General features: G+C 42.6%; 1 protein-coding gene across 1 annotated transcript in view; it reads right to left on the bottom strand.

Moving 5' to 3' along the window:
* The window catches only part of LOC310926209 (cadherin-2-like), a gene marked incomplete at both ends in the record, with an annotated part of 136,919 nt that overhangs the window by 69,517 nt on the left and 51,908 nt on the right, over positions 1–15,494 (bottom strand). Inside the window, 2 exons of the mRNA XM_083888308.1 lie at positions 250–423; positions 12,282–12,510. Of these exons, the coding sequence (XP_083744434.1) occupies positions 250–423; positions 12,282–12,510 (403 nt within the window). The remainder of the gene's footprint in view (positions 1–249; positions 424–12,281; positions 12,511–15,494) is intronic.

Here is a 15,494-nt window from a genome sequence, read left to right as displayed (position 1 = left end):
TATGACGTTTTTGTGAAATTTTGGACCAAAAATAAAAATTAAAAAAGTTTTCCAGCCCTTTTTGCTCTGGGGCTCCACCTGCAGACATTTTATGGTGCTGCAACCAGTAGTTCTTTGTAGATGTCATTCATGTAGTAGATATTTGTATTTACTAAGTGGAAATGCTTGTCCTCACTTTGTCAGCAACCCGGTCCTCAGTATGCCGCAAGTACAAGAATGTGTGTGTGTGTGTGTGTGTTTGTGTCTTACTCTGACGAGGTCTTCGGGGAACTGTCCTCGTGAGTTCTCGGGGACATTGATAGGTGGAATGACCCAGTCCCTCTTCACCCGCCTCACTGTGCCGTCGCCCCCGACGACGACGCTGCGCCACGGAAACAAGATCTCTGGTAGCCGTCGAATCGGTGTTGCATCACTGGGCTTCACCTGCTGAGACAGTAAACAAACTGTTTAGTGGTTCTGCACGCACACACACACACACACACATATACACACACACTCACAGAGAGAGAGCATGGCTGAAATGCAGAGCCATCGTTGCGGGAAGGCTTGGTGACTCAGGGTATTTCTGACCTCATTCCAGTGCCTTGGATTAATGCTCTCATTATAGTCGGTCTGATAAATGACCACCACCTGCCTGTGTGTGTGTGTGTGTGTGTGTGTGTGTGTGTCCCCAGGCCCCTGACCTTGGAAGAAAGAAAGTTGGTCCATTTTTTTATTCTCCTTCTTCCTTTCAGAAATAAACCTCTCAAAAGTCTCAAATCATGCATAATTAACATGAACTATAAATAATTAAAACAACACATTAAGTCATTTACATGAGACTCTAAGAGGAGTAATGAAGACATTAGAGTCATGACAGCAAAGTTGGTTAATTAAATTGGTAAATTAAATTAGTTAAAAAACGAGAGGAACGGGAACTCGAAGGGGGAAAAAAAAGAAAAAGGTTGACAAAAACAAAGTGTTACTTTAATACGTAACGCCTGAATTAATTAAATTAATTAAAACTAAGAGGGTCAGGATAAAGTAATTAAAGTGTCAACTTCTCTCTTTTTTTTTTTATGCAAATGTCAAATCATTTGTGGAAATAAAATGTTCACAATTCCCTTTATTTCTCTTTGAATTTTTAATTTCTATTTCACTGATTTATAACAGATTAAATCTGATCTCATCCCGATGACCTCGTTTTGACGGAGCCCTTTTTTGCGCTTGCCCTTTTTTACTGAGACACCTTAAAGGTCCAGTGTGTAATATTGGAATGGAATATTTTATTTTTGTGTGTTTCCATTAGGAACCGTACCAAAATAACCGTCCCTAACCATTCCATTCTTTACCAGACTAAGGGTACAGTATGCTATGAGTGGAGCTAGCCCCACGACAGTTGATTACTTTTTTTATGAGTTTACTCTCAAACAAAGCTTGACGTCGTTAGCAGTTAGCAAGCACTGGTCATGTTTAAGACCAAAAAACAAACTTTAAAAAAAAAAAAATTTAAACTCACTTTCAGCTCAAGCTGCTTAAGCCATGTTGATGTTTTATTTTGTTTGTTTGATTTTAATCCAGCTTTCTTTCTTTTTTTGGGGCATATTTTTCAGTGTGAAACATAAGAGCGCTACTAGCTTCCTGAAGTGCAGATTTGATCATGCACGTTTCTGCTGAGATAATCCCGGGAATTGTAACCTTGAAATAAATTCTTTTCAACACATGCCTGTATTATTTAATATAATCTTTGTTTTCACACATCTAAAAGTAGTTGCGAGCAAGATGAAAAAAAAACTGTGATAACCCTAACCCTAACAGCCAAAACAAGCTCTCCGTTGTGTTGCATTCAATGTCGCCATTTGTTGTCGGTGCACCGGTTGTGCGTAGGCCAAATGTGAATTTATTTGTTGTTTTTTGCTCCATTTAACAAAGAAATCATTCAAAGTGATTGATTTTGGTGAGAGAACTTCATCATTTGTTTGGGAAACAAACAATTTTCTGACATTTCGTGGAACGATCAAGTTCTCAATTGATCTGGAAATCAATCAACAGGTGAGTCGATAATTTTGCAATAATCGTGAGATGCAGCCCTACACTCTTAGAAATAAAAGTGCTAAGTAGAACCATATAAGGTTCTTCGGCTTGTCCTCATAGGAGAACCATCTTTGGCTCCAGGTAGTACCTTTTTTTTATATAATATAAAAAAAAAGAACGCTTCCACCAAGAACCCTTTTAAAACCCTTTATTCAGGAAAGGGGTTTTAAAGGGTTCTCTGGATCAAAATTGTTCTTACTGGCACCATTAGTGTTACCAAGAACCCTTGAAAAACCCTTTCTTCGGGAAAGGGTTTTTCAGAAGTAAATGGTTAGACTGGTAGAACCTCAGCCCTAGAAGAAGAACCCTTTTGGAACCCTTATATCTGAGAGTGTAGTTTGTTGTAAGGATTAACCTGGTGAAGCTGCTTGTAGTTGTTTTTAAGATCCTGTTTCTGCTTCAGTAATCTGTCAGATTATATTAGTTATGTCTGTCCGTAGGCTGCGCGTAGGTTTCCGCGTAGGCTGCGCGTGCAGCCTAGATTTTGGAACAGCACACAAAGAGCGCATTGGGTGCACGTGCACGATGTGCGAGTATACCACACGTGTGCGTATGAATTATAATATCAGGGCCTTAACAAAAGTTCGGACTCCTCTGCTCAAATCTACCGTCACATGAATATTTTGCCGGCTGCAGTAGAAACAAGGTGGGTCAAGATGGCCGCCACTGTAAAGCAAAGCCCTTGCCTGGAGTACACATAAAAAGCCTTATTTTAAAGGGATCATATCGTGCATTCCATTCAAATGAGACGTCAGAGCTGGGAGTGATGCCACCCCCTGAGTTCCGACTATAAATGGATCACACCATTATATGAGATATAAATATCCCTCACAGGTAGTTTTTTTTCTTCGTATTTGCTTTTCTTTCACTAGAACAAAGTCTGTGTTATGGATGATATTCACGTAGCATATAGCTCACAGAACAGCATCTCTGTTTGCTTCACACAGTTTACTACGCTTCCCCGAGGTTTCTCACTAATTGTGAAGCTCTGCCTCATCACCGTGAGTTACGCTCCGGGGTGGGTTTGCCTGCTCAGGGACACCCGTGGACTCAGTCACCGGTATGTTTTTATTTATAAGGCGATTATTGGTCTGCTCCCTTATTACCTCGCTGTCTTGTTTTATTCAGAAAAAGCACTGGTAAATACTCTGTGTGCTCCAGAATTATCTTTTGCTTTCGGCGGGTTTTTCCAAATGTATTTTGCACCTGCAGCAAGGACTTGAAGTTTGGTGAGTTCATCTCACTGAAAGCTTTCAAACTGGGAATGAAAGGGGAAAAAAAGAGGAGGATTTAATGTGATGTTATGAAATTAAATTCCTTGAATGTCTTCTTTTCTTTTGTCTTGTGTTATCTTTCATGTCTTGAAAGTTGATGTTTTGTTTGTGCTGCCGCCCGTCTTTGATCACGTTTCTCTTTCAAACTTTTAAATAAAGATTAAAGTGGACCTAGACCGGAAGTTCCAATAAACGCTGTTTTTTAGTGTGTATCCGCGTCATTACCTTGTTTACGAAGCCCTGAAGTTTCGAAACAAACAGTTCAGCCACTGCTGATAACACTGTGTTTTATTGTAATCTCGGGCTCAGGGAGATCTCTGAAAATCCTGTTATAGTTACGTAAACACCGGTTCTCCTGAAGCTCCGGGCACTAGTCCGGGCACATCCGGTTGCGTACATTGAACCGCAGAAGAAGAATAACGTCCATTGTGGAGGTGTTTCACGAGCGACAGTGTCTTCTGACTCTGGGTCTGACTCTGGGTCAAAGTCATAAAAGGGACTGCGGTGGGGAGTTGTGAATAAGCTATTTTTAAACATTGTGAAAACAATGTTTTGATAATGAGGAGCAGTGCATCCACTATTCCAGAGGGGGGAGCTGTGCTTCTGAGAGCGGGTGTGCTGATTATGTCACTTCCGGGTACTGGCCAATCACAAGACTGTCTTCTGGGTGCGAGAGTTGAGTCTGAAATATAGCGGCTGGGGAACAGCGTCAGAAAAGAGGATTTCTATTGGCTTGTTTACGGCAACTAGGAGGTTTTTGACCATAAAAAACAAGTTAATGTATGTAAGTAGACCTCCATAACTAACATATATGTGCAACAGGACCACTCTATGTGAGCTTTAAAGAAACACATCCTAAATACATTGGACTTTCGTAATACATGTTTGGATTTCGGTGTATTTTTGTGTATCAGTGTAATCGCTGATGCGACTCAGGAGTTAATATTCCGTCTGTGAGCCTGACTGATTTTCACTGACATTTGAGGCTCAGCGAGAGGTGTGAACGCGACGCCTGTTTGCCTCTTCACTTTCATTTGATAACAACACCGCTCCGACCTCTCCGTCGAAGGCCACTGTGCTTACATTGCTCCGCTGGAAAATGACTCTCCGTTAAGTGCCGAGGCTGCACCTCTGGTGTTGACAGCTTCTTTCACTCTTTGCGATTCCACTCCTCAACCTCCCGCCTGTCTGCACTGCAGCGCTGAGAGAAGTCGTAGCATACGCAGCCCACACTTTTCCAGGTGAACACAGCCAATCGAAGGCGACGTGTTGTCTGAAGACGGTCTTATCGCACTCATACATGACACAGGCGAACAGATGGGCTGTTTGACTCTCTCTTCGCAATCACCGCCTGGCCAACCTCAGATGCCTGCTGGGCTGAAAACACTGATTTTATATCAGCTCATAGTTCCAACATCAGTGAAGCCATGAGGGAAATAAAAGCCCATCACGCTCAAATGGTTTAATGATTCTGTCTGTCAGAAATTACAGGTCTGTCTCAGAGGGCTACACACACACACACACACACACACACACACACACACACACACACACACACACACACACACACACACACACACACACACACACACACACACACACACACACACACACATTTGTATTGTCAGACTTGCATCCAAGTGTAGAGCTCTGGACGTCCTGTGACTCAATTTGTTTACACCGCCATGTTGGCAGGAAAAGTGGAACTTTGCAGGATTTTTTGCCCGAATTTAACAGATTAAATGTCTTGCTATGGGGAGATCGCTGGGGGAGGCTATCTCCACCGCCCCCCACTGTCTGTTAGCGGGAAAACCAGCCTCACAAGTTCAAGATCAAGGAAGTGATGGCGTTATTTTAGACATATCTGGCAAAAAAAAAAAAAAAAAAAGAAGCAGTGAAAGCAGTTGTCGGAGGAACCGAGAAAGGGTCCGAACACACACGAGTAAACACCTGACTGGCAAACAAAGGCAAAAACACAGAAGCATGAAAAAAACAGATGCCGACCGGCACGGACGTGGCTCCACGGCTTGTGTTTCGCCAGCTCCATTGAAAACATGGCCAGGAGAGGGAGTAATGAGTTTTTACAACTCCAAACTGAGGAAGCTAAGCTGGTAAATACAAATACGCACTGTAGGGGGAGCTCCGTAGAGAAAGAGGCGCCCAGACTTGCAAAGTTCTGCTTTAAAATGAGCATCATACTTTAAATACACAAAGATCGAGCAATACATCGTAGAACTTGACAGACTGAATGCAGAGGCGCAGATGGGAACAGGCAACTGCTTGGGGCCCCGAGCTGATAGGGGGCCCCCGACACTCGGAGGCTGAGGGCTGTTTTTACTGAAATGTGCAGTGACCAGCCGCCTCCCCGTCCCCCTTAAAAAAACAATGGGCGATTTGCGATGACATCTCAGTAGGAAACCTCCCTAAAGGGGCCCCACCTCACTTTAACCTGTGTGAAGTTATCGTTCTGCAAGTTGGAAAATGAAGAGGATTATTTACAGTGTAATGCATATCTTTTTTACTAAGTTTATATAGTTTTTTTTAAAAGCTATTTACAGTATTTTATTGTTTTTATAAAATATTTATATTTTCACATACTTTTTAATTACAAGGTTTTTCCATGTTATTTCATTCATTGGAAGGGCCCCCTGGGAATTTTTGCTTAGGGCCCCTACGGACTCTAGAACCGCCTCTGACTGAACATATCAGACCGGCTAGAACATTGTCTTTTTCCAGACCTGCAATATTGCGACATCTGCAGCTTTCTGGTAAAAGCTTCCCCGTATCCTACACTGGAGAACACTTAGTAAGCATTAGTTTCTGCGCCTGATATGAAGCGATGACTACACAAGTGGAATCCATTGTCTGTGGATTCCCCCATCGCTTTGTCCTCAGTGTTCATAGTTGTTGTGGTAGTGATCCATCTCCGCTGTCTTTAGGAACTTGGGTAAAATGCTCTCTTTTGTGAATTGTTTCATGCTAGAAATGATATTGAAGACAAAACTTTATCCTACTCACTGAGTAGCATCAATATGGACATTGTAAACATCATTTGCAGGACAGGAAGTCAGTCATTCTTAATTTCCTGTGTATTGTTTTATAATAACAATATGTGATGTTCTGACACGCCAAAGACGGTGACGGTGCACTTCTACATCATTAACGCCATCATCACCATCTGGCACGCGCTGCCAAGGACAACAGCGGATCTTTCTCTCTGCGGTGAAGGTGATTGGCCACCAAACTGCCATCACTATCGTCCCCACCACCAGTGCTGTACATCACCGTGACCCTGAGGAGGGCAGGGAAGATTGCAGTTGACCCCCCTCCACCCCCCCGGACACAAACACTCTTCCTCAGCAGAAGTCAGCTGCGTTCCATCGGGAGCAGGGTGTGTCTGACCTTTCCCTCTGCCGCTGACCTCATCATTAAGTTCAGTGACCCCCCCTGACAGTGACCCCACCCTCACCGCCCTCACCCATGGATGCTATGCATTACATTAAACAGATTGTGCATCATTTGCATTATAGGCTACTGTGCAATGTCTTTCAAGCTAGCTGAGATTAGCAAGATTTAAAAGTTTCAGGGGTGAGGATGTTAATGATTAACCACCACCGTCTAAATATAAATTAATGTCTGCAAATGAGTTCACACGACGCTGATTAGCCTCATGCAAAGCTCTCTCTCTCTCTGAGCACAGGAAGTGTTGTTGTTTTATGTCAAGACTGAAAAAAAAGGGAGGACGACGAGCAACGTAGTACGAGTGAAAACACAGAAGCATCCACAAAACGTTTTGCAATCATGTCGTGGTGCCGGCTCTGTTTGGGCATTTCCTCAGAATTCCTCGAGAGGGCGACGCAAGTTGTTGTGTAATAATTAGGTGGCCACGCGGTGTTGGTGTAGTGGTTTGCACGCTTGCATTTACAGTAAGAAGACCTGGATTCAACATGTGGATTAGGTCAATTGGACAGAGTGAATGGTTGTTTGATAAATCGGCGATCTGTCCAGGGTGTGACCTCGCCTATCACCCTATATCAGCTGAGATTGGCACAGCTCCACACCCCACATGCTGTGTAATTAGGATTTATACCAGCAGGGGGCACACATCAAACAAAACAAGGAAGTCTAACTTAAACAGACCTATACCGGAAGTTCCAATTAACGCTGTTCTTTAGTGTGTATCTGCGTCATTACCTTGTTTAAGAAGCCCTGAAGGTTCTAAACAAACAGTTCAGCCACTCCTGAGAACGCTGTGTTTTATTGGAATCTCGGGCTCAGCGAGATCTCTGAAAAAACCTGGTCCGGGTTCTCCGGAACAGCAGATCGTCCTGCTCCGGGCACTAGTCCGGGCACATCCGGTTGCCTACATTGAACCGCAGAAGAAGAATAACTTCCATTGTGGAGGTGTTTCACGAGCGACAGTGTGACTGCGGCGGGGAGTCGTGAAGAAACTATTTTAAAACACTGTTAAAACAATGTTTTGATAATGAGTAGCAGTGCATCCACCGTTCCAGAGGGGGGAGCTGCGCTTCTGACAGCGGGTGTGCTGAATATGTGACTTCCCGGTACTGGCCAATCACAAGACAGTTGGGAAGCCTCTACGCTGGCTGGCCAATCACAACACAGTCTGTCTTCTGGGTGAGAGAGTTGAGTCTGAAATATCGCAGCTGGGGAACAGCTTCAGAAAAGAAGATTTCTATCGGCTCGTTTACAGCAACTAGGAGGTTTTTGACCATAAAAACAAGTTAATGTATGTAAGTAGACCTCCATAACTAACATATATGTGCAACAGGACCATTCTATGTGACCTTTAACAATAATACAATATCAAAGCCTCATTGTCATTTTTGGCTATTATACTGTTTTGTGATTCATTACGTTAATGCCACATAACTACTTTAAGTACGTCTTGTATTTTATAGCCTCGTGAGCCGTTTTGTCTTTTTCATTTCATAATTAATTCTGTCGTATATTTATTATTGTGTACAGCAATTTGGTCCATAGTGGTCATTTTAATGTGCTTTACAAATAAAGTTGGATTGGATATATAATTAAAAACAAAATATGAGCTCAGAAAAAGGCATATCTTTCTTTTAATTACTGTTGATGAATAATGACTATTGTTTTATTAACCTGTTTCACTATCGGTTAAAAGGAAAAACTATGGGTTTCTCAAGGATATTCCACATTACTTATTTGACACGAGACGTACGAAAAAATTACTAATGTGACATAAACATATTGATTTGTGTGATGATAGACAGGGAGAATAAAATACCATCGTCTGAGCCAGATCTGAAGATCTTGAACTCTGTCATATTTCTTCCATGAATCAAAATCTTGGTGAGTCAAACTTTACTAACAACAGTTTGGCATCCTTCCCCGAGTCCTCTGTGTCTGGCAGCTCTCTCCGATGACTAAAAACAGTGGACTGAAGCCATTATTTTGAGTTTAAAAACTTTCAAAAACTGAACAGGGGGCAAACTGCAATCCCACACACACTTTCAGGAAGTGTTCCTCTGAGACCGAGGAGGCTCTTTACTGACAGGAACCACACACACACGGCGAGGCCACTGCGTGGTTTGCACACTGCATGACTGACTAGCTCGTGGACGTCGTTGTTGTTGTTGTTCCCATTAAAACTGAGCTGTGCTTTATAGACCGGGATTAGCAGCAGGATTTTCTCGACAAGGAGAGTGGGGAATATTAAACTCTAGACTCAAGGTCTGACAGGGAGAGGCAAGGAGAAGCAGAAGTTACAGAGCAACATGAGGGAAAAGAACAGTAATACAGGAGCTCAGGTTGAAGTGAGACCAATTAAAAAAAAAAAGAAAGAAGATGTTTGACAACCTTTGTCTTGCTGCTCCGATCTATTTGGTTTTCACCTCTACACAAAAAAGAAGTCCCAGCTTTTTCTCCAAAAACCCCACTGATTCAAATCTATTAGAAAATGTCAAAGAACTTTCGAGGAGTAATATATATTTCAGCGCTCGTTTGAAGTTCCTGTTGTTCCTGCGCAGCAGGGAATGCAATATGTGTGCCTCTTACTGCTCAAAATAATTGGCCAGCAGAAGATCAGATGTTTAACCTTCTTTTAAAACAGTTAGCATGAAGGAACAACAGGAAAAATAACTCTCAGGAGCCACAGAGTTGCATTTATACTTGAGATGAGAGGTTTTTTTTGTGCTGATTACCCTTAGACATTCTCGCTTTGAAGTTGTTCTCAATGATACCCACCTCTTCTTCAGGGTTAAGGAGCTCTGCTGCATTTAAGTTTTTGTGGATGGCATATGGAATTATAAATTACCCAACAGTGGACTCGCACGTAGGCGGTGGAGGAGGCGTCAACGTGAAACGCTTCTAATTCTCGTTGAATGGAGCCAAACGTTGCCAAACGGCATTCTGGATCTGTGTTGCGTGCATCGGAAATTGAATAATCAACAGCCTCGGACAATCAAATGAGGTTTAAGTAAACACACCGACATATGCTAAAAATCAATGAAAACATTACACGGGCCAAAGAGAGCTCTTGGACAAGGTTGTTGGGAGAAGATTCAGCCAATCAAGATATCTTGATTCAAGGTACAGTATCTTGTTTACCTTCCATGGGAAATTGAGAAATGTTCAACATTCCAAGCAGCAGCAGCACGAGCATCGGCCAATATACCAACAGATGCTAACAATCAATGCTAACGCTAGGCTGCCCAAAGAGAGTTCTTGGACAAGGCTGTTGGGAGAAGATTCAGCCAATCAAGATATCTTGATTCAAGGTACAGTATCTTGTTAACCTTCCATGGGAAGTTGAGAAATGTTCAACATTCCAACCAGCAGCAGCACGAGCATTGGCCAATATACCAAGAGATTCTAACAATCAATGCTAACGCTACGCTGCCCAAAGAGAGTTCTTGGACAAGGCTGTTAGGAGAAGATTCACCCAATCAAGGTAAACAAGATACCTTGGTTCAAGGTATATTTCAAGGGGAAGTTGAGAAATGTTCAACCTTCCGTTGGCCAATCAAATCATGACACAAATATACCAACAGATGCTAGCAATCAATGGGAACATAGCATGGCCCAAAGAGAGTTCCTGGACAAGGCTGTTTGGAGAAGATTCAGCCAATCAAGATATCTTGATTCAAGGTACAGTATCTTGTTTACCTTCCATGGGAAGTTGAGAAATGTTCAACATTCCAAGCAGCACAAGCATCGGCCAATATACCAACAGATGCTAACAATCAATGCTAACGCTAGGCTGCCCAAAGAGAGTTCTTGGACAAGGCTGTTGGGAGAAGATTCACCCAATCAAGGTAAACAAGATGCCTTGATTCAAGGTATCTTTCAAGGGGAAGCCAATCAAATCATTACACAAATATACCAACAGATGCTAACAATCAATGGGAACATAGCATGGCTCAAAGAGAGTTCCTGGACAAGGCTGTTGGGAGAAGATTCAGCCAATCAAGATATCTTGATTCAAGGTACAGTATATTGTTTACCTTCCATGGGAAGTTGAGAAATGTTCAACATTCCAAACAGCAGCAGCATGAGCATCGGCCAATATACCAACAGATGCTAACAATCAATGCTAACGCTACACTGCCCAAAGAGAGTTCTTGGACAAGGCTGTTGGTAGAAGATTCACCCAATCGAGGTAAACAAGATGCCTTGATTCAAGGTATCTTTCAAGGGGAAGCCAATCAAATCATTACACAAATATACCAACAGATGCTAACAATCAATGGGAACATAGCATGGCTCAAAGACAGTTCCTGGACAAGGCTGTTGGGAGAAGATTCGGCCAATCAAGATATCTTGATTCAAGGTACAGTATCTTGTTTACCTTCCATGGGAAGTTGAGAAATGTTCAACATTCCAAGCAGCAGCAGCACGAGCATCGACCAATATACCAATAGATGCTAACAATCAATGCTAACGCTACGCTGCCCAAAGAGAGTTCTTGGACAAGGCTGTTGGGAGAAGATTCACCCAGTCAAGGCAAACAAGATACGTTGATTCAAGGAATCTTGAATGCCTTCCAAGGGAAGTTGGGAAATGTTGAACAATCGAAGCAGCAGCGCGAGCATTGGCCAATACTATTGGTATATTATACCAACAGATGCTAACAATCAATGCTAAAACAGTGCGCTGCCCAAAGAGCACTCTTGGACAAGGCTGTTATCCCCGTTTCTGAGGCGTCTTTGTTGCACACAGTGCACCCACTGATGGCCACCATCACATTATTATCACTCTAGCAACATTAGCAACTCTTGCTGCTACGTAGTCAGCCGTGACAGCATGATGGCAACAGCCCCTGCTGGCACACAACAACGTGTTTGGGGAATCGGCCACGAGAGGAGCAGTTTAATGTCTCCCAGGCTTTTTTGTAGGGACGGTGCCAGGTGATTCATTCTTGTGATTTCAACTTTCTATATTATTATCACACATTTGACAGCGTTTGTGACTGATCATCAACAACAACAGGTATACGTTTGTTTTACTTTCGTCTCTCAGATAAGCTTGTTCTCCACATAAGTAAAGGCCTTTATTTTCTTGTACAGTACACGGTGCACCCACTGATGGTGGACATCACATTATTATCACTTCAGCGACTCTCGCTACGTAGTCAGCCGTGACAGCATGGTGGCAATGGTCCCCTCTGGCACACAACCTGGGAATGGGTCACAAGAGGAGCATTAAATGTCTCCCAGGCTTTTTTTTTTTAGGGACGATGCCAGATGTTTAATTCTTGTAATTTCAAACTTTCTATATTATTATCACACATTTCACAGCTTTGTAATGGATCAATATTGAAACATATGAAGATTGAAGCTGTTCTACTCGGCTAGTATGAGTTGGATTATGCTTAAATGCAACATTATTTGTTTCGGGCCTGTCTATCTAAATGTTATTCTAGTGTGATTAATGTCGCTTTACCTGTTCAGGATTTGCACCGTTGCCATGTGGTCGGACGTGGAAGTGCACTCGGGTCTTCCACACCTGCTTGGACTGCAAGTCTTGAGCGTAGACCACCAGCGTGGAGACTTTTTTCTTCCCTGTCAGGTGAAGGCACCGCTGGGCGTAGACCACACCGTCGTCGCTCGCCCTAAAGTCCGACGAGCCTCCGACCATGAACCTGACTTTTCCACCACCGCAGTCCATAAAGCTGACTGTAGAAGAGAGAAACACGGAGACACATGGTGTCAGAGTGAGTGAAAGGAAACATCAATCAGCCGTGTGACATGCTGTGTGGGTGTGTGAGTACTGTGTGCTGCATTGTGATGAGATTAGATGTCTGTACGCTCAGCAGTGAGCTGTGTTTACATTTTCCATTGCTGCTGAACTCACCAGGAAGTTCATGCTTTCACACAGTATTATCTTTTTGGTACATTTTATTTTAAAAAATACAGTGCTGAGATTGATGCCAAATGTGATTTTCGAGCAGCACACCAGGCTACAATAGAATACAATGTTGTTGATATTCTGCCTCTGTTTGACCTTCATGAACAGAGCCTTTTCTGTTGTCTCACACTCGCAAGCACAACGTTGCCGCTTCTGTCTTTGACGTAAAACAATTTAACAATAACGGCCACCTTCTTTGTTCGTATTGGGCTAAAACACGTTTCAGTAAATTTGGTGGAACTCAATTTTGCCTCCGTTTTATTTTGCCATGTTGTGACGATGAAAGCGTTCAGACGAGTTTGTTCATTTAAGAAGCTCGCAAATCGCCAAGATGGGCGCCAGAAATTTAAAATGGCCGGCTTCCTCTTGAGCTGAGGCCGTGTTCCCAATTTACTTTTTTGTTCGTCTCGGGCGATTACAAGTTCCCACCAAGTTTTGTAAAATTCGGTGCAACTTAATCTAGGCTCGCTCCATCCACGTTTCGCCTTGGAGGGGCCCCACAGAGCCCCCCTGGTGCAACGCACGGGTCCGAGCCCTATACCAATATCGCATTTTCGCCTGACCTGACCTCCATGCAAAGTTTAAAGAATCTTTTTATGTTGTGACGTGAACGCGTTCAGACGAGTTAGTTCATTTAACAAGCTTGCAAATCACCAAGATGGGCGCCAAAAATAAAAAATAGCTGACTTCCTCTTGAGTTGAGGCCATGGTCTCAATTTACTTTTTTGTTCGTCTTGGGCGATTGCAAGTTTCCACCAAGTTTCGTGAAATTCGGTGCAACTTAATCTTGGTTTGCTCCATCTGCATTTCACCTCAAGGAGGTGCTATAGAGCCCCGAGCCCTATGCCAATATCGCATTTTCGCATGACCTGACCTATGTGCAAGGTTTCAAGAGTTTTTTATGAACGTTAACCCTCTCAAAAATGACCGCAAAACCACCGCTTAAGAATAATAATAATCTGACGATCACAGGATATGGTTCCTCGCACAAATTCGCCTTTTCGGCCCCTGCCAGTCCTGTGGAGATTGATCACATCACTTCATCAGATTCAAATGAGTTTACACACAGTTTTAAATGTCACAGATGTTTGTTTATATTTTAAAATGACATGCTACAGTTTTAAGCTTCAGGCCACTCGCTTGTTTTTCATTTCTCTCAGACAAGTGGTGCAAAAATATGGTCTGTTGACACAGACACAAATGCATGTGAGATGTAGATGAAGTGTGTGTGGAGGGGGGAAAATAACCAGATTTGGCTTTATCACTTTTTTCCTTTTTTCCACATCACAACCTCGACACAGAATCAACAGATCCCGACACAGTCATTTCACACCGTTTGTGTGAATCATGTGATTATGTAGGATTTTGGGGGGGATTGTGCGACAACAACAGGCACAATACAGATTTGGCAGATTTGTCGCTGCAGGGTGGAGCTGTTCCTGAATTGTACTGTATGACACCTGATGTTGTGAAACTCACAGCCACACACTCGGTGATGTGGGAAAACTCTGGCTCTGACTTTGGCTTTAAATAAATACGATTGTGTTCCGACCTCCTAACATAAGAAAACCTGAGTTTAAGAAATACCCAAAGAGTAAATTTAACGCTTTATGTTAACACTGAATTGGTTAAATTTTAACAAAAATCCTGATTGTGTCTTTTCCTGCTCATTTGGCACATGCGGTGTGACTTTAACACTGCAAAGTTGACTGTGTGATAGAAGCTGTATGTAAGATCACGCCATCCATTTTGAGGTGGAAACACGTGACCAACAGGAAGCGATAAGCGATAAGTATCTTACCAGAAAATGACTTTGGTAGAAGTAGATGTCCCCTTTAAGAATATTACTTGAGTAAAAGTCTTAAAGTCCCTGACATTTACTGAAAGTATCAAAAGTAAAGTTTCTGATATAAAGTATTACTTAAGTATTAGAAGTAAAAGTAAAGGTATTTAAACAAGTGAGCAATAATTACAATTTTGAATTAAAGCTGCAGCGTTGTGCGGGCCCTCGCGGCCCATACATGCCCTCGCGAGTCACAGGCGAAACGGCTTAATTCAAACGTTTTTCGTGTTGCTACGATAAACGCCCTCAGACAAGTTCGTACAGTTACGAACTTGCAAAACGCCAAGATGGACGACTTCCTGTTGAGTCTAGGTCATGGTCCCATGATGATTTTTTTGTTCGTCTTGGGCCGAACGATGTTCCCGGCGAATTTCGTGAAATTCGGCGCAACTACATTTTGGCCGCTCCATAGGCGTTTGACCTGAGGGAGCACTACTGAGCCATTTTGCATTGGTTTTTCACTATTCCATTATTTTATTAAAAAATTTTGCCAGTTTTTATATGCGTTCCGATTTTCAAAAATCTGCAGCTCACAGCTAACTAACAGCTGGTGCTGCTAAAAACAACTAACAACAACAAACATGCACATTACGTCACCAAGTCAACTTTTATTTTGTAGTAACGAAGATGATTAAGGGAAACGTCGTAACGGATTAAAAGTGAAAGTTGTGAGAAATATAACGAAGTACAGATATGTGAACATTCTACTTAAGTACAATAATGAAGTATTTGTACTTCTTTGCAGAAAGGCCTGTCCTCACCACTCATTTCTCTCTTCTCAATAATTCTCTTTAGATGTACAAAGCAGAGCAGTGATCTTTACGGTGACTCTCTCTCTTCGCATTTCAGACAGCGCTAAACGATGCCCGAGAACATTTTCATCCTTGAAAACACACAAGGTTTAA

Source organism: Microchirus variegatus (assembly GCF_963457635.1).
Source record: "Microchirus variegatus genome assembly, chromosome: 4".
In the NCBI taxonomy this organism is placed as follows: domain Eukaryota; kingdom Metazoa; phylum Chordata; class Actinopteri; order Pleuronectiformes; family Soleidae; genus Microchirus; species Microchirus variegatus.
The sequence above is the reverse complement of the archived record's forward strand: the minus strand, read 5'-3'. Positions and strand labels throughout refer to the sequence as shown.